This window comes from Girardinichthys multiradiatus, chromosome 13 (assembly GCF_021462225.1).
Source record: "Girardinichthys multiradiatus isolate DD_20200921_A chromosome 13, DD_fGirMul_XY1, whole genome shotgun sequence".
In the NCBI taxonomy this organism is placed as follows: domain Eukaryota; kingdom Metazoa; phylum Chordata; class Actinopteri; order Cyprinodontiformes; family Goodeidae; genus Girardinichthys; species Girardinichthys multiradiatus.
Window position 1 is genome coordinate 13,615,343 of NC_061806.1, and position 25,654 is coordinate 13,640,996.

The 25,654-nt window shown below is 39.7% G+C and overlaps 1 protein-coding gene across 1 annotated transcript; it reads left to right on the forward strand.

Annotated features, from left to right (window-relative positions):
* Positions 1 to 1,670: 1,670 nt before the first annotated feature.
* LOC124879773 (SNF-related serine/threonine-protein kinase-like) lies at positions 1,671 to 24,999 on the forward strand. The gene is made up of 8 exons (XM_047384497.1): positions 1,671 to 1,920; positions 6,913 to 7,279; positions 7,605 to 7,823; positions 9,907 to 10,153; positions 17,732 to 17,873; positions 20,177 to 20,389; positions 20,693 to 20,827; positions 22,327 to 24,999. The coding sequence occupies exons 2-8, from the start codon at positions 7,157 to 7,159 to the stop codon at positions 23,621 to 23,623; spliced, it is 2,376 nt and encodes a 791-aa protein (XP_047240453.1). The 5' UTR covers positions 1,671 to 1,920; positions 6,913 to 7,156; the 3' UTR covers positions 23,624 to 24,999.
* Positions 25,000 to 25,654: the final 655 nt, after the last annotated feature.

The following is a 25,654-nucleotide window of genomic DNA, read 5'->3' on the forward strand; positions in this document are numbered from 1 at the left end:
GGATAGAGTTAAATCTGTTACCCTGAGGTTGATAAACGCGCTGTTTTCTTAGCGTAGCTCTGACGTTGGAGCTTACGGAGCTGTCATTCATAGGCACCAAACCGGAAACGGTAACAATCATTCTGTCAAGATAAAAGCACTGAATCTGATCAAAACCAACATAAAGTAGTGAAGCTTACAGTTTTTTTCCTTCATTTATGGGGGTGCGTTAAAGTATTTATTCGGTTCTAATCATGCTGTATTAACATATGCTTTTATTCTAATAGATATTCCAAATCAAAATGTTTTCGCTGGGATAATTGCTCTTTAACTGTAATGGGTTGTAGCCAGGGAAAATAGACAAGTGGAAGAATGACTGGATCTGAGCATCTCCAAAACTACATCTCTTACAGTTTTGACGATATTGGCTGGTTGTTCCCAGACTGCAATTGTCAACACTAATAAAAAGTGGTCCAAGACAGGAACACCAATGAATCTGAGACATGGTCATGGGAAGCCAAGGCTCACTGATAGATGTGGGAAGTGAAGGCTGGCCTGTGTGATCCGATCTAATAGATGAGCTACTGTTGCTCATACTGCTGCTGATGCTAATGAAAGAAAGGCATCAGAATGCACAGTGCATCACAGTTTGATGCATAGATTGCCATGCGTCAGACCAGTCAGGGTGCCCATGCTTAGCACTCTCCAGAACCCAAAAACAATGGGCATGTGAGTCCAGATGGATGTTACTTTGTCACAAACCAACTGCTAAAGGCTTGCTGCAGACCACGTACACCCTTTAAGGCATGGGAGGGTCTAGTCAGAGGCCAACAGGGGCCATTGCCCTTGTAGAACTGGACCTGGCCCCTGTACAGAAGACATAATAGTAAATGAATTACTTATGATGATATGCGAAGGTACAGACACCGTAACTGATTGGTGCCTTAAACCAATTTTATTTTTAAACTTTAATGTTTTACTTTAACAATTAATTAAAAATTAGGCTGTTGCACTTTTGGCTTCAGCCATATTGATATAGGATCAGTTTTCATCTGCTAGATCAGGGGTCTGCAACCTCCATCTCCAGAGCCACAAGTCTCTCTGTGGCTTACTTAATATATGAAACGATGAAATATTACCATGTTTGTGCCTCCATGAAAAAAAAAAAAAAAAAAAAACACTGGCCCCACCCTGCTCCCCTGGTAAATTTGGTCTTGAACCGCCACTGCTTTCAGTGGCTGTGGCCTCAGGGTTATGTGTCCTTTCACAACCCAAAACTGTTTTTAGGAGTCAAGGAGCATATTAAACAATGAATGGAGGTGGGTCACAATAATAACCCTGATTGGTGTATATCAATCCAGAATATTGAAAAATGTCCTTAAATACAAAAATGATTCGCAAAAAATGTCTTTAAAAGTTTCTGTTTTTTCCTAAATGTTTCATTGGTTGTGTGGTTCAGACGGAGGGGCTTGCCCAGGGTACCATTCCTGAAATAGCTTTACGCCGGAATTAGCTGGAAATTGAATCTTGAGCTATCTGATATCATACTGATTTAGATCCAAGATACTTTCCATTTCTGACAGGTAAAATAAATCAAATCTTTCAATAGCAGTGTGCTAACAAACCGAGTTTCGACTGTTGAATGCTTTTATTTTGAAAGCCTGGAGCTCCGCATCATCCTGCTACCTGTGTTTACTTGGCGCAGCTAATAGCGCCAGAGCGAAAGGGAAACAGAGGGCTTGAGTTGACAGTGTGACAGATTAACTCGGGAGTCTTTCGGAGCGATCTGCAGCCGGGTCGCAGTCACTGAGTGACAGCAGTGTGTTGACCTGAGCGGTGACGGATATCAGTCCCGTTAAAAGCCGTCCGGAGCACCGCACAGTCCCGCAGCGTTGACATGGACCAGATAGGACGCCTGGCGCTGCTCCGGATTCCTCTGTGGTAAGTCGGACTGGTGCTGGGAAGATCGCCCGCAGTCAGAATCGGGGTGTTTTGTGTTAAGTTGTGTTGGGGGTCTGTTGGATTGTGTGTGTTTCTTTAATGCATCATGTTACAGCGCTGCCCGATGTGCCGTTTGGCGCAGGCTGCTGCTGCTCTCTGCGCTGGCATGTTGTTGTGGATGCAGCCAGCAGGCATGTTGACAGCAGAGTGGGGCTTTTATATAGATGTATGAACTAACCTGAAATCACAAATGCTGCATTAAAGAAGGATCACTTATAAAATTGGCCACTGACTTCTGAATATTTATCCCCTCTGCACAATATGTTGCATTCATCAAACACTTAATGGTGTGTGATAACATATTTAGTAGATGCTATGGGCGCTTTATTAAAGCCTTGCAATAAAACGAGGACAAATTTGTTCAGGCAGTGCAATCAAATTAACATTTAGGTCATACTTATCTAATTATTGAAGGTTGTATTGTGTATAAAAGAAAGCATTATGACCCACTAAATCAACATTTTATTCTCAAGGAGATATATCACACCAAAAACCATAGAATAAAATATCCAGATGCAGTAGTTATATCTCCAGTGACACAAGCAGATCTGTAAAAGTGCTTAGACATGGGCCAGTGTGAGATTTACACCATAACATTGAGTATAAATACCACATTTGTTTTTTTAAACTCAAAAGTGTAGCAGGATCTAATGGCTTTAATTTCCTTCTGCCACTATAGTTAATTCAACATATTGATTACACCCGGTATAATAATAATAATAAAAACAGAATTGATTGTTGTTTTGATTTTGATACACTGACTAAAGTAGAAATACAGGATTAATTGTGCTTTATTTAGCAGCAGTTTGCATTGTTGTTTGTGCAGAATATTCTACCTTTTAACGACTTTCCAGTAGCACAAGTATAGCAAGCTGATATTAGCTGGTTAATTAGTAAATGCTTGCAGTTGGCAGCTTAACACACATGCCAGTTGTTGCTTGCTAACTGCGGTTTCAATAAGAGTGATTGTTGGTGGTGTTTAAGTTACCACTCCATGGCTGTTCATGTATTTCACAACTGGAAATAAATCTAAATGGTCAAATTAGTTTTTCTTGTAAGCAAAGGAAAAGTATAGAAGTCTTCTTTCAGCCTACTGACAGGCAATGTACAGCAGCTGGTGGTGAATGGGCCACGCTGCATTACTTTGTGCTCCAAACAGTAAAACTTTCGTCACAACGGTACTTTCACTGGTAAAAGGACACTAACTCGCACAAACGTTATGACGGATAATACTTTATTGTTTTGGAAGCTTAACTTTTCCAAACCTCGGTAAACTGAAGTTTGAAAAAAAATCAAACAGGAATTTTTTGAAGTATGCATCCAACAGATTCAAAAGTCTTATGATTCTGCATGAGCGCCTTTACCCACCAGTTTCCAACATGCTTCGAAAGAATAAAAGGTTGCTTTTAATCTGTGATCAGTGGCAGGTCATGCATGAAATGCTCTCTTGGACCTTTTCCAAACCTGCAACCCGCCCAAATGTCTATAGTCACCTGCAGTGTGCAGCCATATTTTCCTCTAGTGATTAGACTCGCTCTCTACCACTGACTGGGTAGACAAAAGAAGCAACATAGAAATTGATCGGACCGCAACTGACATCTCAACTGTTTTTCTTTTTTAGAGTGGTTGTGCCAGCAACCTCTCCCCACCTTGTCTTGTTGCCCTGGGTGGTGAGCCATATCGTCTATATTTAAAATCTGCCCCCGCCTTTAATAATTTGTTCTTATAAAAGAAATCCCAATTTGGTGGTCCTATATATTGACTCCACATAGGACCTAACATATCTGAGCTATGTAAGATTATCTCTCAGTTTCATTCCCAGGGATGGTATGATGGAAAATGTGGTTTTGGCATAAATCCAGGTAATTATCTATTGCCTAACAGTGATACAGTAACAGCACTAAAATAGTGTTTTTAAAAGTGTAAAAAAAGGTTTTGAGTCTTAGTTTGGCTTTTCTGAGGCAACTTATCCAGAATATTTCATCATCTGTGTCAAAATTTCTGCTTATATGCCTAACAAATCAAATACCAGGAACCTAGTTTTAACAGTCAGATCACACTCTTATCTTCATTCATCAGTAGCTGCGGGAGCAGTGCAGCTATTAAAACAGGTCCTTGACCTCAGATGCGGACCTGCGTATATTTGTGCATACATGCTCACACAATTTACTTTGTTAATCAATACACTACCAGCTACTTTGAACGGGTTATGCAACCAACAGTGAGGCATGCATGGCTTGTAAATGGATGTGCTATTTGGAGACCTGTAACAAAAGACTAGTAGTGGGTGCGTAATTAACAATTCCTTACCTCATTCAATTTGCAGGTTGGTCAATCACTTGCTTTAAACCAATTAAATGATTAAACACTCCCTGTTTAGGTGAATGAGGAATCTGGATTTAGACTAGCCAGATCAGCCATTTACAGATTATTAGCAGGTTTGACTCAGGCCAGCTCAGCTGCTGTGCGATGCACCACAGCATTCATTGATCTCACCTGGCCTGCCCTATCATCGGAGCTCTGTGTGTGTGCTTTGTCCTTCCATTGCCTCGGTTACTGGAAAAATCAACACACTTTTGTTGTCAGTGTCGAAGAGTGAAAGCATTAATGAGTTTTTTTTTTTTTTACTTTTAAATTTCAAAGTGTGTTTGCCTGCATGATGTTTGCTTGGAAAACTGACAAACAATTTTCTCCCAGTTACAGTTTTCCAGCTGAGGATCATGCTAAGAGTTTTTAGGCCTTTTATAGTTTCCTTTAAGCAACCACAGGCTAGTATAACCACAGATGGCAGAGATGTTTTTATTATATTCCCCACTGCACTAGTTATGCCCATAGGTGCGCACCCTGGCAACCTTTATTTAGTTTTATGTCGTCTTCATAAAGTCTCTTGACAACGGGCACGCCTACAAAAAGATCATCTCCCCAGAATGTTCCTTCCTGGTACCTTGTGCTTCTTGTGCTTTAAGTTTGTTTCTGGCTCGCAGATAGATTCCTGGAAATGGAATGGCATTCCTGCCCCGCAGGCTTTTTGTTTCACAATCAGGGTGATGAAGCTACATGTCGTATGACGGGAGCCCATGAATGAACCAAGTGAAAGGTTAGAAGCTAGCCAGGCACATCTCAAAAGAACACAGGGTTGACTCATTCCTGAGAGAAAATATGCATTCATGCAACTTAAAAAAAACTAATGAAAACATACAGAAGATTAATTTTTTTAAAAGGAATATAACATAGCAACAACTGGACTTACAATTAAAAATGATAAATATAAAATAGAGTTGTTTTACAGAAAGGTAGACTGACAGAAGACTAGAATGGATGCAAGTTATAAACATCTATGTAAATCATTGTAAAGCTGTTTCATTTAGTAACCTATCACTTTGGTAAACGCATTCTTTATTTCAGTTTAGCTTTTTAAAATTACCTTAGGATGAACCATTTATAACTATTAGCAGTGGTTCTTTCAGCTTGACACAGCAGCAGTATTATGGCCATAAAAGGCTATGTAAAGAAGAACGCTGTTCTGTGTAAAGTGTAGAAATAAGGTGTTGTGGAGACTGGTACTGAGTTTTAGTGTATGCATTTGCATAATGCAGGTTCAAACGTGTCACAAACTGGAAAAAAGGCAACAGCAGTAAATAGTCTAGTTTTGTTAGCGTCGCAACAACATGCTGTGGAGGTGAAAAAGAGCAGGGACGCTGGGGGCTGGTGCCTAACTCAAGTGGGCAAGAGGCGGGCTTATTGCAGGGCAACATAGAGACAAACAGCCATACATGCACACACTCACTTCTGAGGGCCATTTAGAGTAGCCACCTAACCTACCAGTCATGTTTTTGGACTGTGGGATGAAGCTGGAGTACCCAGAGAGAATCCAAGACTGCACAGGGAGAAGGACCCCAGGCCAGGATTTGAACCTTCTTGCTACAAGGCAACAGTGCTACTATCTGCTCCACTTTGCAACTGAAGTCACTTATGAAAAACAAAAAAGTATTTATACTACAAAACAAATCTCATATTTGTGGCATGTAATTTAGCCTAACAATACAAATAATTTTGCCAGATAGTAGATTTGAGGCATTTATAGTTCTGGTTTCCTTCTCCACATTGACCACTAGATATCACCTGCCTTTAAAAAACCTTTTTTATTTTTTTATTTTGTAAAGGTTTTCCAGTAGTTACACATCTCAGGTATTTAGACAAGACATATGAAAGTATTTGCAGTTTTCAGGTCAACATGTGATAACTTTATACATGTATTTTACCCTGAGCCAACAAAGTCTGTTTCTGCATTTTTTTTCATCATTTGACATACATAATAGTTAATATTTGGAAAAACAAATGGTTGCTTGGATTTACAATTAATCTTAGAAATCTGTGTCACTAAATCTGTTACTCACTGAGCTAACCACAGTCGAGTAACTACGGTAATAGATATATAGAGGCTAAGTCAATACAATAAATTAAGACATTTTTTCTCAGGTAATAATGTGTCAATTTTTATGGAATATGACTCTTGAATCAAACCTTGCATTTATAATATCTAATTAAATACCTCAAACAACTATATGTCATACAGAGTCATCTGCATAGTTGGTGAGTTTAAGCGTATGTTAATTATACATTTTTATCCACAACTTTTTTCTTCCACTTCCATTTTATTTTTAAATGCATATTTTTATTTCTATTAGCAGGTCAAGAATGTTAAACATTAATTTAAAATAATTAATTGTTATACATAACTTTTTTTTCACAGATTAGCAACAATTGCATAGCTGTATACTCCTGTACTTTGAGTGAAAAATTACTTATTACTGTTAGAGATCATGATCTAGCAGGATGACATTCAAAGCAGTTTGTTCAACTGATCTAATATACTGTTACATTTGAGGAAGTCGATTTTTATGTTTTTTCTTTTACTTTCCTCACCCTCAGATTACATCTTGATGGGACTGAATTAAGCGCTTGCAGCACAAAGAGACAAGTCTGAATATTTACCGCTGCAGCAAGGAAATGTTGTCCTAAAACTACCACAAGAAGTTACACGGCTAATCCTGGACCAACAAAAGCTCCCAAAACAACTTCATCTAACTTCAAACTAATCAGGGGAAATGGCAAACTGACAACTGAAGACTAGCAGGCAACAAAAGGCTGTTCCTTCCGCCAGTCCGCCCGAGACATGTCAGGGCTTAAGCGCCATCATGATGGGAAGATCGCTGGACTATACGATCTTGATAAGACACTGGGCCGGGGACACTTTGCAGTTGTCAAACTGGCACGTCATGTTTTCACTGGAGAGAAGGTACGCTTGTTATTTCTGCTCATGAAAGTGCTTTATTTCAAAGGGCATGATTTAAGGCAACTGTGTCAACAGTATTGCTGACCTGTACTCTTAGCTGACATGCCAACAACTAATTAGAAACATATACATATAAGCAGAACTGAGTGGACTGATTTGGTGCTAAGTTATGCTGATCTTCGCTTTTGTGAAGGAATTTAAACATCTGATAACATCTCTAAAACCATTTACAATCTGGCTTGACAAAGTACCACATCAAAGTACTTTCACTATCTGCACTGCACACAAGCGTTATGTTTCTTGACTTCTGCTCCTGACTCTCTTCCAGGTTGCAGTAAAGGTGATAGATAAGACTAAGCTGGACCCAGTGGCACGGGGTCACCTTTTCCAGGAGGTGCGATGCATGAAAATGGTGCAGCACCCCAACGTGGTGCGTCTTTACGAGGTCATTGACACAGCCACCAAGCTCTACCTCATTCTCGAGCTGGGCGATGGAGGAGACATGTACGACTGCATCATGAAGTATGACGGAGGCCTCAGTGAAGAGGTGAGTGTGGTGTAAAAAAACAACGTTGGCCTTTGTGTTTACCTAGAGCTTGTTAACCTATTAGCCAGTAGATGAATGTGCACGGTTACTCTTTTATAACATCATCTGACCTTGGACTTGCCTCAATAGAATTAAAAGCAATGAAAGTTCAGTATTAATATTGATTATCTTCAGACATCATGACAATAACACAATGGCAGTTTGGATGGATTTAAATCGAATATTTAAAACGAGAACAACACTTTAGTTGAGTACAGTCCAGCAAACTGCAAACGTTGGTGTAAGGCATATGAATGTATTGTGAAGACAGATAGTTTGAAGTTAATTATTTTAAGACTCCAAGGGATAAGTGTGGGACATTAACAATGAAGCAGTGCGGGTTAAGGAACAGAAGGGGATAGGAGTTGTTCTGAAAGTGTAAAGTATATTTATTGTTTCTTTGAGCTTAGAGTTGCATTGGTGGATTGAAATAATATTGTAAATTTTGCTGGTTATAGTTTTTTAGTTGATACTCTTGCTGAAGCAACATGTTTTATCTCCTGCCTCTTTATGGGTTCCTTCCGACTAAGCCCATTTTCCTCTAACTGGCTAACTTCCAAAGGTCTGCTGCAGTGCTCCACAGAGCACCATTAGCTGTCCTCTCATTACATTGTAGGTATGCTGAACCCAGATTCTGTGACCATATAAAGAATTCCTTTACTAGCTGACATTAGCTTGGAATGAAGTTGGAAAAAATAGCTGTAAACTTAATACCTAAATCAGTCCTGACACTTTTATTTGGGGTGATGGAAACTTTCTTATTGTATATAGTTATTTAAAACCACTACTAAACTTTCCCCATGCTATCTTTGGATTGGGCTAGTTGTTTCCCACCAAGCTGTTGTGCTTCAACATAGTAATAACAAAACATATGACTTGTTTCTAGAGAAAAGTTTACATGACAAAAGTCATCACTTTAACATTCATCTGGAAAGACATGTATCACTTCCAAATCTAAAATTACATTCTGGAACTTTGTTTTTATTTTTTATTCATGTTAAAATGTATTTGTTGCTAATGTTTGTTGGCTTTTTCTCGTTAGCTAGTTAGCATGTTTTCATTGTTCTTACTGTATGTTTCTGAGCAGGTTAAAAGCCCACCAGATTAACTGACAAATGATCTTTGAAATACCATTAAAAAGTATTTTACTGTCTGAATTTAGCTCGCACTTGTTTTGCTTGACATTAGTTATATTACATATAATTAGTTGGAACTTCTACCACACTTTCACCCTGTTATCCTTCAAACAAATAGTTCGTTTCCCGCCTAAATGTTGTAGCTACCTCAACAAATTGAACACAACATACCTCTTGTTTCTGCAGCAATCTTTACATACAAAAAGTCATTACATTATCATTTATTAGTCTGAACCTATCTTCTTGAACTTATGTTTTTCATATTTACTAACTTTTGAAAGATGTTAGTTTTTTTTTTCTTGCTAATTAACTATTAACTGTTTCATTACTGCGAGCTTATAAGCATGTTTTATTTCCTGTTCTTACATGTTGTTTCAGGGCAGGTTCAAAGTTCACCAGATAAACTGACAGATGATAATTAAAATTCTGTAAAATAAATGTTTTACAAAATGACATTAAATTAGAATAAGGTTGGAGGGAAAAGCTAAACCTCGAACTGACAGCAGTCCTTACAAGTATTTGGCTGAGAGAAAATTTACAAATAATAATTTAGACGGCTTTTCAAATGTTTATCTTTATCTTTAAACCAAGCACGTTTTTTCTTTTGTCCACCACCATGTTGTTTTGTAGGCAAAAACTATGGCAGACTATACAAAAAATAAATTCTTTAGACAAATCACTTGCAAGTCTAATATTGGGTCCTTGAACTTAGTTTTTTTCTATCTTTACTAATTTTTGGAATATGCAAAAGTTTAGGATAAACATGCTAACTGGCTAACAGTAGTTAGCCAGTTAGAATGTTTATCTGTTGTTGCAGTTTATTTTGGGGAGTTTAAAACCCACCAGGTAAACTGAAAGGCGACCATAAAAATACATGTCTGACTGTGTTTTTGTCTTATCTTTCCAAGGTGGCCAAGTGTTATTTTGCCCAAATTGTCCACGCCATCTCCTACTGCCACCGGCTCCATGTGGTTCACAGGGACCTGAAGCCTGAAAACGTTGTCTTCTTCAAGAAGCAGGGCGTCGTCAAACTCACAGATTTTGGTTTCAGCAACCGCTTTCAGCCTGGAAAGAACCTGAACACTTCATGTGGCTCGCTGGCTTACTCAGCTCCTGAAATACTGCTAGGGGACGAGTATGATGCTCCTGCTGTTGGTAAGTCCAATCTGGGTTATGCGATGGGAGGAGCGTTAGTTTGATTCCATCAGGCGTTTTTATCAGCTGTTCTTTAGGATGCATCAACCTATTGCAAGTGATGCTTTAATTCTGCACAAAGGATCGAGAGAAATAGCTTTGACCATACTGTTTGACCTACACTTTATTGTTGGAATCTGATGAAAATGTGGCCTCCTGGCAGCTGATAAAAGGGGTGGAGGTGTTCAGTCTCCAGAATGTGCAACTTAACCTTGCAGTTTAGAAAGTAGATGATCAATAGCAATAGAGTCTTGCATCCATACTTTATTTTTGTCTGCAATTTGCTTTAACTGACAGTAGTGGCTTTTCTACCTATAATATTATTAGCTACCTGATCTGACTGAAATAGATTTCCTCAGCATTCTCTCCTTCTGCTACTAGAGTTTACACATGCACCTAAAGGAGCATTGCTGGCAGTGTTTCTACCAGCAATGCACGTCTCCCAAAAATAGCAGCATTTTGATATCAAATTTAATTGTAATCCTAAACAAATCCAAACTGAAGCATTGCAGACCATGGTTACTAGTGGAGAAAAAGAGGTGCAAGGAACAACAAGGAAATAGACAGAACGAGAACAAGCATCAGCAGTTCTTGTCTGCCCAGAGGCCACTGCGTCAGAGCAAATGCAGGGGAAAGAAAAGGCAGGAGCAAGAGAGAAGCAGTTTCTGTTTTTCTGACTGAGTGGATTTGCACTGGCTATTTCCATCTGTCTTCCTTGTCTCTCTCTTTTTGTGCCAAGCATCTTCCATATTCTAAAGAGTGGAGTAATCATAGTGCTCTTTGGTCGCGTGTGTGTCTTTGTATGACTGTGTGAGCTCTGTCTGAGGACTTGTTTGTGTACATTGTCAGTGCATGTGTGTGTGTGTGTGTGTGTGTGCATTGTTCTGTGGAGCAGCTGCATTACCCCTGTGTTATTGTTCATTCAACTGAGATGATGATTTTTGATTGCTGGGATTATCTACCCAGCCGGCATGTAATATTGTGCCCACAACAGTGGCTAAATCTGATGTAGAGTAGTCTGAACGGAGACCAGCAGACATTTAAGAGGCTCCATGTTACCTGTTCAGGGGTTACAAGCAACAATGCTGACAGTCTGTAGGGTGCTATGGTTTCTCTTAAGTCATGCCAAGTGGCACAAAGCCAAGTTTGCTGCAGAGATAAAGAGGCTGTTAACACTCTGTTTTATCGAGCTGGGTTCCTTTGGAGGTTGTTGGTCGAGTATGGAAGTCGCTGAGAAAACTAGATCATTGAATCAGGCGTTTATGCAACAGGGTAATAAGGAAATGCTGAAGATTCCAATAAACATGCTATATGCATACGTAATGACAGAGGTAAAATTGTTTCCACCTCTGATAAACATTTGCAAAAAGTCTTAAAATAAATTTAACATTTGATAATCTCAAACCTTTATTTTGTGAAGCACGTTTATTTATTATTTATTAGCACATTTATTTATTAGGGGACAAAAATGCCAGAAAAACACACTGAAGAAAATCTCTGAAGCTTAATCTTAGGGAATTACAGCAAAGAGTGGCTGGATTCTTGGGGTGAGTAACTCTTCATAACGACCACTAGACCATCTGTGATTGGGCTTTTTCTGTCATACAATGAAAAACGTGGAGTTTGCTGAACTTTACTGGAACTTTGTGCTTTGCCCACTGTCAAGCACGGTGGAGAATCCGCCATGTGTGGGCCTCTTTCTCTTCTAAAAGCCTTGGAAACCTTGTAAAACTGCATGGTATCAGGAACTCTTTGAAATACCTGTAGGTTGAAAATCAAATTAAGATTTAGAAAAAAAATCAAACATTTTTGGGAATATTCACATACTGTAAAATATTTTGCTGATATAAATATTCAATCCACTGCTCCTTAGGAATCACAAAAATCATATCAAAGTTATATTGCTCTGATGCTGTACGGCCAAGAATTGTGTTAAACAGTTGGCAATTTGTTTTCTAATTTATTTTCATGTTTTCTACCCATTTCTTTGGAGATCCTTTATTTCTGGCATTTTTCCAATCTTGTACCTTCCCCACAATAAATTGATCTCTTTAAGTCTCATAATGAACAGAGGCCTCTGGTGCTTGCTCTTTTTTATTCTAAGATCTTTAAGGAAATTGTGACTGATGCACTCTTAAACCTATCAGGAGGCAAACTTGGACTTGCTCCAATTAGTTAAACAATCCAGGAGGCGGTGTTGATGATGCGTCTGGGTCTCTGATTATAATGTGATTGCTTTTATGGATTCACAGTTAAATAGCAGGTATTAAAGAACAGGGTTGTTGTCTAATCTTTATTATTTGTTTTTGACAAAGACTAACATTGGAGGCCTTTTGTTGTGTCTCATGTCATTTTTATCCCATCTTTTCTTTATGAAAAGCTTAAATATGGTGTTGTAGATTTTGGGACGCATCTGTTCTTGGCCAGGCTGCTGTTTGGGCTAGAGAAAACTCTTATTAGTCTATTTTTATGAACCGTTCAATCTATTCCATCATCATTTTGATAATTAGTTTTTTTTAATCTATACTTATTTGCTTGATAATTATGTTGCTGCAGCTGGCAGAGCCACAGTGATTCAGCTGTTGTTATTTGACAAGGATTTTGTCATTAAATAAAAGCATTTGCAATTTTGTTCTTATAAGAAAACCTCGAAGGATGTCGGAAATTAGCATTTTTTTGAGTGGATGATGTCAGACTGATAAGTGCTTTTTCTTCTCTGATGATCTCCACTGTGTGGGCTTTTTTTGTCTCCAATAAATGGAAAGTTAAATTTAGCACTTCTCCTCTTCAAAAAGCTCAGGCTGCTCTTAAAAATAATAACTTACCTAATAGCATTCCCAAAGAACATAAGCAAGGGGCATTCATTATTCAGAGTGCATCTATGTATAAAATGGGGTCTGTTGTGTCATTAGGTGTTGCAAAATACAGTGCCAAGCACATTAATTGGCACCCCTGGTAAAGATGTAAAATCATCTAAAATGAATGAAACGTTTGTTGTACAAGCATCATCATTAAATTTGGTGTGTTTGTATTTACCTTGCTAATTATCGTGTTAAACTTTCTTTGGCAAAAGATCATTGGTATTTACATCACAGTTTGAGAAACCTGGCTCTTGATCATCCACAGTCCTGGGTCTTAGCTCTTTTCTCTTCAGCTCACCTCACAGGTTATCCAAATCCAATTTATTTATAAAGCACATTTAAAAACAGCAAATTTGCCAAAGTGCTGTACATACAAAGATAAATAAATAAAGGCGAGACCTTTAAAAAACATAAAATAGGATAGAGACAATAGAAGGACTCACAAATGGTCAAATGCTATTGAGACAAGATGTTTTTAAAAGAGACTTAAAAACAGAAAGCGAAGATGCCTGTCTGACATTTAAAGGCAGTGTTCGACTTCCTCTAAATTGATGATCTTGAAAAATGGTTGATTTGGAATCTGGTGAACCATTTCTGTGTTGATATGACCATAAAGGACCCACTGTTGACCGATTTTTAGTTTTCTAGGCAGAGGCCACCAATTTCTCAATACAAAAAGTTCATGATGACATGCCCTCTGACATGGTTCCCAGGACCTTTTGAAAGAGAACCCAGCCCACAGCATCACAGATTCCCCAACATAATTTACAATAAACAGGAGATTTTTATGGAGATTTGGGGGTCCCCAAGATGCCACCCTTTGATCATACTTAAACACTACAGTATAAATGGCCTCTGGTTGTAGAGGCAAGAATTTTGGCCTCATAGGAATTCGGAGACATTGTGGAGAAAGACCGCCACAAGGAAGTTCTGGCAAGCTGTTTGATGGCCTAGAAAGGAAAGGCAGTGTCCATCCCAGCCTCTATTTGGTTTGGGAGGGAAATTGCAAACCCAGTTTGAGGATATTGTCATATTGTCATGCGGTGGAAGGAGTATCTTATTAATGTGGTCATTATGTCTTCTGCACAGAAGGCAGAGTCTTAGAACCTGGGAGAGTGTCCATTACAATGACAGAGGTTGCTGAAGTAGTTAAAAGTTCATCGGTGGCAGGGGCCCAAGACTTGATGAGTCTGCCCGAGATACTGAAGGCTCAGGACACTGTGGGGCTACCATGGTTGGCATGTCTCTTCACTGTTCCATGGAGGACCCAGACAACACCCATGAAGAGGCAGAATGGGGGATATTTCCAGTTTTTAAGAAAGAGGACCAGAAGGTGTGTCAACTATCGAGGTATCACATTTCTCAGCTTTCCTGAGTCTAGGGTGTTGGAAAGAAGGCTTCAACAAATCAGCGAGCCTTGGTTTCAGGAGGAGCAGTGTGTCTTTTATTCTTGCCTTGGAACAGTGGTCTAGATCTTTACCGTTGGAGAATTCCTGAGAGGGTCACTGGAATTTGGTTGTCTGGTCTACATGTTTTGTGGATCTGAAGAAGGTTTGCAGCCATGTTCTCTGAGGTATTTTGGCAAGTGCTTCAGAAGTATGGCAACAATGTGGTGCTGGGGATGTATTTAAGGGCACTCCGCTCCCCATATGAACATCTATGTCGGCATTCTCTGCTCTAAGCCAAGCTTTTTGCCAGTGTATGTTGGACTCCGCCAGGGCTGCTCATGTCCCTGATCCTGTTTGTAGTGTTGATGGACAGAACCTCAAGGCATAGCTATGGATCAAGACTGCAAGATCCTAGGTAAGTGACTGAAATGAGCTTCCTCCGTAGGGTGGGTGGGTTCCCTCTTAGACATAGGGTTTGATGCTCAGACAGCGGGAGGGGGCTGGCAATAGAGCCACTGCTGCTCTGCTTCGAAAGGAGTCACTTGAGGATGTTTAGATACCTGATCAGGATGCTTCATACACAGTCTGGAATGTGTTTGCCTGATGAAGGTCTGTGACTGAAATGTTGCATATTGGAGTTTGGCCCATTTAGGCTCAGGGTTAACAATGTCACAAAGGACTGCCTATTGTTTTTTATTTAGAGAATCAGTTATATGAAAAGCAAAATACTGGGCTGCAGAAAGGAATGTTTACCCTCGGAGCTGTCAACACTAAGCAGCCTTCATCTTCAAAGCATACTATGCTACAGTGCCGTGACGCGGACAGTCTCTCAACCATCTGGTTTATAAATAAAATTATCGAAGGAAGTTTGGCGAACAGCTGACGCAAGTAATGAGGGAAGGGGGTTTACGGTTGCCAGGCTACACTACTGAGGAAGTAAGGTGGTGGCGGTCGGGACTGCAGTAGCGTTTGCTCCCTCCATCAGCAGAATGAGACGCTGCTGCTTATAGTAAAGCAGCACATTTACTCCAACAGAGTTGGATTCTCTGGCGTGTTCTGGCAGACTGGAGCGAAGCAGAGACATGTAACGACAAATCACCAGGGGTCCGAAGATGATAAATCCACTGAGGCTCCTTCATTTAAAGACTCATCCAAGTTACAAAGGCAAACGTTTTGTCAAGGAAATAATGGATTAATCAACTACTCTAAAAGAGCCGTCACTTCTATTTAGTTTTAATTTCTACCCACATGACTGAACAAGCATGCTAAACAAAAATACACAGTTGTTTCATGAGGCTCTTTATGAGGCACCACAGTAGCTCTTAAAACATTCACAGTGAATCAAGTGAATATGCTCTCCAAGGTCATCACTAGGAGTTTCCTTCAGCTCACCAGAAGAGCAGAGCTTTCATTTGCACCTCTTTGCTCTTGGTTTTTATTGAGCTCACAATGTTGCCCCTTTATAGTCATCCACGTCTACTACTTAGTCCCCAGCTGCAAGTTGCAAATTTCCAATAAATTAGCTTCATAAAGGAGTAACTTTTCCAGTTTTTCTGTTGCCTTAAGTATTGGGTTACTTTCTTTACAAACACATGAACTTGATGATATCCCATTCCTTATACAACATAATTAATATGCCATTGGTCCACCATTTGCAGTTAAACCAGTTTAAACTAGTAAGGTTTAGGTGTTTGTTTATGGGAATTTTGACCATAAAGCAGAAGCATAATAGTGAGGTCAGACACTGACGTTGGATGAGAAGGCTTGACTCATAGTCTTCGTTCTGATTTATCACGAAGATTTTCTGTTGAGTTAGGGAATGGACAATAATTAGCCCAGTTAAGTTCTTCCACACCATACTCTCTCATCCATGTCTTTATGGACCTTGCTTTGTACTCTGGTGTTCAGTCATGAAGGGGCCATTCCCAAACTGTTCCCACAAAGTTGGGAGCATGAAATTGTCCAAAATCTGTTGGTATATTGAAGTGTTAGGAGTTCCTTTGACCTTAAAGAGGCTGAGCCCAATTCCTGAAAAACAGTCCCACACCACGATCTTGGCAAGAGTTGACCCAACTCAACCCAGACGCACCAGATGGAGAGACAAGATCCAGGTGCTGGGTTTTGGGAATTGTGACGCACTGTTACCATATGCATTTTGCAGTATTTTTATAGCCTTGTTCTGTTTTATCTATATCATTTATTTTATTTATAAGGTGATAAAGTTCTTATTGCTTCTAAATGTTTGTTTTTGGATGTCATAAACGTAGAAATTATAGCAGATGTGATGCTTCTTCCCGTTTTTCAATCTAAAATTAGGCAAAAAAAACTTGCCAGGCAAACTAACAATTTTCAGCAGCAGAAATTGTGTCACTTTTGTTTTTTTATTGTGTTTAGCAATTATTAGAACCTACAAATCCCATTTATCTTTTAGTTGAAGTATCATTTATTTACTGAAATTTCCTTTCATTTATTCCGTGAAACATTTCACTATTTAAAAGTGTAATAGTGGGTGAAAATGAATTTAACCAAGCCTCCCCCTCAGTCTCGATGTTAGATCAGGAGAACATCTGCAACCTCATTCATGATCACTAGAATCTCTTTCACAGCAGTTTAAATGTATCGGGCAGGTTGTCAGCTTCGAAGCACAAAGAATATTTTATGTTTCAATGGCAACTTAGGAATTAGCACTTTAGTTAATTAAAGTGGAAAAATACTCCCCCTTTAAATCAGTCAGATTTTGCTGAGAAGGGACCAAAGCGCTGATTGAATAGTCTGTGTGTTTCTGTGAATGCTTGCAGTCAGCATATGAGTGAAGAATATGTGTGTCAGTGGAGCATCCTGCTGACCAGAGCAGCGGTGACAGCCCTGAGCGCACAAAGCTGTGCTTCTTTCTTTTCTTTTTTTTAAATAATTTGACTAAAAAAACTGTTCCATGAAATTAGCATTTGCTTGAATCTCTGAGGGATGAACACGTTAACCCACATTCCTGCAACTGTGTGTGTCTGAGAGGGTGTGCATATGCGTGAGTTGACATGTGAGCACGCCGCTGGCTGCAGGCAGCCGTGCAGAGCCTCCTCTTCGGTTAGACAGACATGCCCTGAGCTTGCATATACATGCAAGCTCAGGGCTCAAATGTATATACTTATCTAGGTCACTAAGCAGTGACGATTAAAGTGCTTCACTTTATGGAGCTGTGATTTTGTATCTTTTTATTTTTGTGACCTTTTTCCTCGAAATAACCTTTCTTGCATTGTTGCCAATTAAAACGTGTACCCTCTGTGTGTCTGCAGATATCTGGAGTCTGGGGGTGATCCTCTTCATGCTGGTGTGTGGTCAGCCCCCCTTTCAAGAGGCCAACGACAGCGAGACCCTAACCATGATCATGGACTGTAGATACACAGTGCCTCCGCATATTTCCCATGCCTGCAGAGAGTGAGTAATACCCCGGTACACAAACCGACACAGATGGACGGAGTACTCTGCAGGTGCTGCATATTTCATGTTTGGAGATGTGTTGAGAGGAGAGAGCAGAGAAGTGAGGGTGCGGTCTTTCTTCTGCTGCTCTTTGTTGTCCTGCTTTCACTCAGCTGCTGCAGTGAACTGCTCCAGCAGGGATGCAGCGCTGCGTTAAGTGGAACTAATGCACCGCTTTCAAACTGGCCCTCTGTTTTTAGCACGGTGAGGGTTTAACCTTACATCCAGACAGCAAGAACTGCCATAGCTCAGAATACACACTGTGCCTGGCCTTGACTTAATTTTATTGTTTTGACTTTAACAAAATACTTCAAACGGTGGCACTTAAATTAGTTTCCCTTGTTGCCTTGGAGAAACAGGATTTCCTCCTGCCTGTGTGAACAATTTGCCAAGCGTACATCTGTGAGAGAGATGGGCGTATGATTTAATATTGTAAACCAGTTCAGAAGAAGCTTTGAATAACCAGACAAAAACACAGCAAATGTCAAAGAATGTTGGTATAACAGTCTTAGTCTTAGTTTAGTAATTAAGCCTTTACTTTAAAGGCTTTTAAAAAATAATAGTTTCATTGTACAAGCACTGTTCTCTACGTAATAACTGACTCATTTATTAGCTACTTGACTTAAGATGATAAGGTTCAAAGGGTCGTTACTGTGAATTTAAATTACATATAGTATGAACTCTGGCTTGAACACATCAAGATCTCTGGTTTCTCTCAGGTTGAAATTGAAGGGTTGAGAGCTTCCTAATATTTTTGGGATTTCTGAAAATCTTAATTTACAGGGCCTTGCAAAAGTATTCATACCCCTTGAACTTTACCACATTTTAACACATTACAGCCATATATCATTGGGATTTTATGTGATAGACCGTTACAAAGTAGCACACAATTGTGGAGTGGAATGAAAATGATGCATAGTTTTCAAAATTTGTTTTATCAAGGAAAATCTGAAAAGTGTGGCATGCATATGTATTCTTTCCCCTTTAGTTGGATATTCCTAAATAAATCCAGTGCAAATAATTGTCTTCAGAAGTCACCTAATTAGTAGATAGAGATGGAGTCCATCTGTTTGTAGTTTAATCTCAGTATAGATTCAGCTGTTCTGTGAAGGCCTCAGAGGTTTGTTAGGGAACATTAGTGAACAAACAGCATAGTGGAGATCAAAGAACACCACACACTGGTTCAGGGATACAGTTTTAAAGAAGGTCTAAGCAGGGTTAGGGTATAAAACAATATCCCAAGCATACAGGGCCCTGTTGAGGATGAGGAGAGCATTAATCAGAGAAGCAGCCAAGAGACCTATGGTAACTCTGGAGTAGCTGCAGAGATCCAGAGCTTCGACTAGAGAATCTGTTCATAGGACAACTATTAGTCATGCACTCCACCAATCTGGAAAAGCAAGAAGAAAGCCATAAGAAGTGCTCTAGCTTTTGACTCTGTCAGGGGAAACGTATGGAAGAAAGTGCTCTGGTCAGATGGAACCAACATCAACACTGACCCTGGACATTGCCCTGAAAACACCATCCCCATGGAAAACATGATGGTGGCAGCATCATATTGTGGAGATGTTTTTCTTCAGCAGTGACAGGGAAGCTGACGGGAGAATAGATGGAGCTATATTCAGGGCAATCCTAGAAGAAAGCCTGTTAGAGGCTATAAAAGACGTGAGACTGTCCAGCTGGACCACCCTAAACATCCAGCTAGAGCTAGAAAGCAATAGTCCAGACCTAAATCTGAATGGAGATCTGTGGAAAGAACTAAAAAATGGTGTTCACAGGAGGGCTGAGTAAAAATTTTAAATACATTTAAAATATTTTTGTGTAACAATTTAAAAATTATGAATCCATTTCCCTTCCACTGTAGTACTGCAGTCCATCTAGACTTAATTACACCGAAGCATGGGGTCAAAAGCTACTGAATCCTCTGCAAAGGCTAACCTGGACAGAAGAACAATCATTCTGACAGTTAGTTCTTTGGTCAAATAGAAATAGAAATTAAGTTGCTGAGTCTAACTACAAAAAAACTCACAAGAAAGAGTAATGGGAATGTAATGCTTGGAAGGGAATTTTAGTGATTTGGTCTGTCAATGCTCAACTGAACTGTCACTATCCTTGTTAGACAGGTATTGAGTAGAGCTTTATATAATTACAAATAAAGAAAGTTTATTATTAAAATCTAAATGTTTAAATACTCATAGGGCAGTGACCAGATACTGATTCAATTTATCCACGATTCTAATCTTCACTGTTCCTCCTTCCAGCCTTATTGGCCATATGCTGCAGAGAGACCCAAAGAAACGAGCTACCCTCGAGCAGATCGAGTGCCACGAATGGCTTCAAGGTGTCGACCCCTCCCCGGCCACCAAGCTGTCCACCCCTCTGGTGTCGTACCGCAGTTTATCCGAGGAGGAGCATGGGTCCATCATTCAACGCATGGTACTCGGAGGCATCGCAGACAGAGACGCCATAACTGAGTATGTGTCTCCCTCTAATTGTCACATAAACATGCACACACACACACGCACACACAGACACACATAAATTAATCTGAACCTATCCAGTCCTGCATAATCTCAGAAAATTTGTCACAGTTTCATACATCCCATTAAAGCTTAATTGACTGTCATCAACTGTCTAAATACCTTTAAGTAGCAGATGCCTTCATGTTGAATTCAGTCTTCTCTGCTGTTCCATCCTCTTGGGCCATGGTGGTTATTCAAAGTAGATGTTGATATGCAAGCAGCATTCTGATTCAGTTTTTGTAACTACTATCTCAGGGCTCTGGAGTCAAACCAGTACAACCACATCACAGCTACCTACTTCCTGCTGGCAGAGAGGATGCTGAGGGATAGACAGGATAAAGAACAGAACAGCCAGACACGATCGCCCAGCCCAAGCAAGGCTCAGTTCAGGTAAATATGGGTCCCAGCTCACCACACACATTTACAAAAATTTATTGCAGCAGACAGAAAGCTGTCTGTGCAATGTTGTTTACGGTCAATCTCCAGAAAATACATCTGACAGACGACAGATAGGCAGATCCACTTTGCTGCACTGGGAATGAAAAACAGACAGAAAAAGCTGCAACTGTGTCAGTGATTTTATTGCTGGAAAAATAGTAAAGAAGAAGCAAAATGATTAATTCACTTAGTGACAAAGTCCTGATTAAGCGCTGATCTTAATTCAGCTTCTAGCTGAATAAAATATACAGGCCCATTCAGTAAATTAGAATATTATTGAAAAGTTCATTTATTTCGGTAACTTGGCTCATTAAGTGAAACACATTATACAAATTAACTGCACAATAAGTGATGTTTCCAAGCCTTTATTTATGTTATTTATGAGGACTTTCTGTTTACAGCCTATTGAAAACACAACATTTAATATTAGAATATTACATCAGACAATCCTCATTGCAGCACATATTCTAATTCATTGAATATGACTTTAGGTAAGATTTTTATTTAAAATGCAATCTGAACTCTCTTACTGAAGGAAATAACATAAATCAGTTATTTTTTTAGTAATACCAATAAATCTTTTTTTCTAACTTTTCTAACCAGCTACTTAGTGCAGCTTAGCATTAATTGTGGGTGCTGAACCTAGTGCTGTTTATTAAAGATTAGACTTTAAAAATATGTATAATAATTAATAAAAACCCTCAAAGCAGAAGCTGAAACTTTCTAATTGACATATTTATTCTTGTTTTCCTGTGAACCATAGGCCAATACCTAAATCCCGAACAATGCTTATTTAGCATTTTCAAAAGTCAGCTAAAGCAAATTAAAAATATGGTCCACAGTTTAAACAATTAATCTTTTTATTAAAACTCTCAAATAATATGCTAGTGAAATCCTTTTTTTCTATCTGAGAAAGGGTGAGCATAGCTTAGCAAAAAGAGCTAGGTGTAGCAACTAGCCCTGTGCTGTTTATTAAAGATTAGTTTAATATAAACTTAATCAATGGCAATAGACATGAACCTACCAAACCGATGTTCAAGATTTCTAGTTTGTCCATAAACATTCCTAATAAAGGACATAGGATATAACTATTCATTTTAATCAGTAATATCAAACGATGTATCAGTAAAGGAAACTTCTATCTTAAAGGCAGCTAACAGCGAGTTAGCGTACCTAACATAAATAGCAAGATTTGCAGTTTTTTACCTGTTAAAAAACTCTTATATGTAAGTTTTTTTGTTTGTTTGTTGCTATCTTTAAGCTATTTTGGACTTAACTGTTTACTTTGCCTTCATGCTAAGCTAACTAGCATTTGACTAGATTTTCTCATTTTAAAAGTGTACATACTTACATGCATGCTTCTGAGATCTACTTAAATCAGTATGTTTCAGCAAGATAAGGATTTTACATGTGCAGTTATGTTATGCACTATTGTGTGCAATCCTTCACAGGCAATCTTGGCCTACCAGAGTAGATGTTCACCAGGAAGTCAGTGATGGGATTGGAGGTCCTGCTATATCCCACCCTGGGGGCCCCCAGTCGCCTGCCCGAAGTGCTGAGAGCCTCCACAAAGGTCCCAGGCCTAAAACTGCTTTGCTGGACCTCAATCAGCGGCAGGAGATCCAGACCCCATCTTCCAGCCAACAGCTGCCTGCACGACAGAGTCAGGAAAAGAGTTTGAGGCCTCTGGCAAAGCCCCACTCTAACCCCCTCAGACTGGGCTCTCTGGGGTCAGTAGGTCAGTGCAAACCACGTAGTCCCAGTCTTTTCAGCGTGGAGGAGGACGAGGAAGAAGAAGGAGCAGAAGATAAATGCTTGCCCCCTTCTGCTCTACCTTGTCAAGTTGTGCTTCGTTCCAAAACCTCCTGCTCCTCTTCATCAATGTCTTCTGCTGGTAACCGTATGACTTCTCGGATGAGTGCCCCAGTTCTAAACCAAATCCACGAGGAAGATAAAGAGGATGATGAACAGGAGGAAAGTAGAGAATTACATGGACTTGGTCCTCCTAAACCTAGTCTTAGCCTCAATTTAAACTCTAGAATACCATCACCTTTAACGCTAATGTCCTCTCCTAAGACTCCAACAAATACCACACTCACTCCCAGCTCAGAGACAAGTGATGATGATACAGAAAGTTACTTTAAACCACATACATTGACTGTAGTCGGACAAGAAGATAATAGAGAAGAGAGAAAAGCTGGGCAGGGGAGTCCCCTCAACTGTGCCAGTCCAGGATCGGGGTCAATACAAGGGAAGGGTACAACCAAAGCAGCCAGTGGGCTGGTGGAAAGCCTAAAACTCATGAGTCTGTGTCTGAGCTCTCAGTTCCACAACCTGACGAGTGGAGGAGGAGGTGTTGGTGGTGTTGGTGTTGATGGCAGCAGCGGCGGCGTCAGCAGCAGTGTTGGCGCTGACTCCCAAGAGCGTCCCATGTGGAGAATGTGCATGGGTGGCTCTACTGGCAGCCTGGACAAAGTGTCACTGCTTGGCGGGCCCTCACCGAAGGGAAACCTTTACCACCAGCCCCCGCTGGGAGACGTACTTGCGGATCCTCTGCTGGACGGACCCTGCTCGGGAACTCTGAGACTAGGAGAGCTGGATTTGGCCAGGGAAAACCACAGAAACATAAAGAACCGCGCACTGCAAATGCCTCTGAACGAGAAGACGATGTCTGTCAACATTCACCGAAGCCCAAAGGAGGGTCTGCTCTGCACCCCTACCCCACATAGCTGCTGCCAGGTCATATAGAGCCGCAGCCGCATCAGTCACACTCCACCTCTCCCATTTATATCACTTTTCCTGCCTTTATTTAACTTACATCAACCGGTTGTCATGAGTTCACACTCTGTGTTTTTCTTGTTTGGTTTGATTAACACCTAACGGTGGGTAGCTGGGAGGGGGTCCAAATGTCACAATTGCACATTTGGAGACATAAGAATACTCCATGGAGGACAGTGTGTGTGTGTAAGTATGTGAAGCACTTTCAGTAAATTAAACAGAACACTGAGGGGACGTTTTTACTTGACCGTGTGTTTAATCAGAGACTTTAAAAATAGAAGCAGATAGAGGAGTCTCTCAAAACCCTGCTTCTTCACATTACTTCTACTGTATGCACACAGTGTTCACACCTACATCACTAAAATAAGCTGATAAATGAAAGCTGGCAAGCTTTAGTATTGTGTTACATATCATGGTTTTGTTTTTATTATCATAATTGTTATTTTTTTAGACAATCTTTTATTATTTAATTTGAAATAATTGAACTAATGTCAGTTTTCATTTAAATGAGGAAAAATACAGGGACGAAAACAGACAACAGCTCTTAAGCATGATAGAGGCACGCAATCTATTTTTGTCATTTTAGATGTTTTATTTATCTTGAACATTGTCTGCAGAAAGAAAACGCACACTCTGATTTTTGTGTTTTTTTTTTATCTCTGCAGAATTTGTACAAATGTGAATAGCTTGACAGTGCTCTGTACCTGTTGTATTAATGGTAAAGTTGTATCACAGTAGAGACCTGAATGCTAGATCCTTGTACACCATTATCCTATCATTCCTTAAGGATCATCAAGGTCTTGGTTGAATCCAGAGCTGCTGAGTTTTAAGGCCTGGAAAAAGTACATTAAGCAGAATTTAAATGTGGTAAAGGCAGCTGTGAAGACTCAAAGTGGCCCTCAATTCATGTTGTGAGGAAGAAAAAAGAAACAAACTCTGGGTGCAGCCACAAACCGCTTCCATTGCATAGTTTTCCAGGAGCACAGTAGCCACTGCTGTAGCGTATTCCAAGACTACAACAAAGGGGTTTTTCAAGAACACAACAACACTCCCCCCACCCAAGTGTTGATCTTTGTACCTGAATGTGTGACCCACCCCTAGTGGAATATATAAACCAATGACAGTGCATGTGTTTTGCTGTAGCAACATCATTTCTTACCCAAGAGGTCAAAACCACCTGTTGTCTGTACCTAAGTAAACAGATATAAGTGGTCACTTTACTGTAACCTCACAGCAATACCAGCAACAATAAAATGTACAGTGGATGTGCCATAAAATCTGTCTTAAGCATATTGTACTGTATGTATATGATAGAGATCTATTACAATAAAATGATGTGAATGATGTCTAAGATCTGTTGGCTTTTCTCAAATATGAGTTTAAGCACGCAACCCTTATTCTTATAGAAGTATAGCTTTTTATTTTATATATTGAAAAGTATAAATTAATTCAAATATTGTTGAGTGAAAAAAGTTTTTCTCTTTGTAGGATAATCTTTTGCAGGCAACCACTGAACAAAGAGGCATCATTTCAGACATTGGTCACCAGGTTTTCCAGTATCTCGTGGCACTTTGGCCCGCTCCTCCCCACAGAAACTCTTCAGGTTTTTAGCACTGGCTTGAGCTCTCACCACAGATTTTCTTTAGGACTGAGATCTGGAGACTGGCTAAGTTACTATTATGTATTATGTACTCATGGTTCTCCTTTAGCCAGTGCCTTTTTAGTGGTATGTTTTAGGTCATTGTCATACTGGGCTGTGAGGCCAAAATTTACTCCCAAACAATGTCAGAGCTACAAAATCTAGCGGTAAAGAAACTCCAAGAGAATGATACCTTTCCCAGTAATGATCACTCAAATATTAAGGTATGTAATGGAAACCAAGGTAACTATTAGATCAAGCCAGCCCATATTCAGTAATGTTAGTTTTTATTAGTTTATGATCAAAAGAACATCTAACAACACTGATGTGGATGCCAGGGCTGCAGGGAGAAAGATCTGATT

Bases quoted from the DNA above. Each gene is read 5' to 3' on its own strand.
- LOC124879773 (XM_047384497.1), top strand. From the start codon at position 7,157: ATGTCAGGGCTTAAGCGCCATCATGATGGGAAGATCGCTGGACTATAC. The intron at 7,280-7,604 runs GTACGCTTGTTA...ACTCTCTTCCAG, and splicing joins ATGTTTTCACTGGAGAGAAG to GTTGCAGTAAAGGTGATAGA. The intron at 7,824-9,906 runs GTGAGTGTGGTG...TATCTTTCCAAG, and splicing joins ACGGAGGCCTCAGTGAAGAG to GTGGCCAAGTGTTATTTTGC.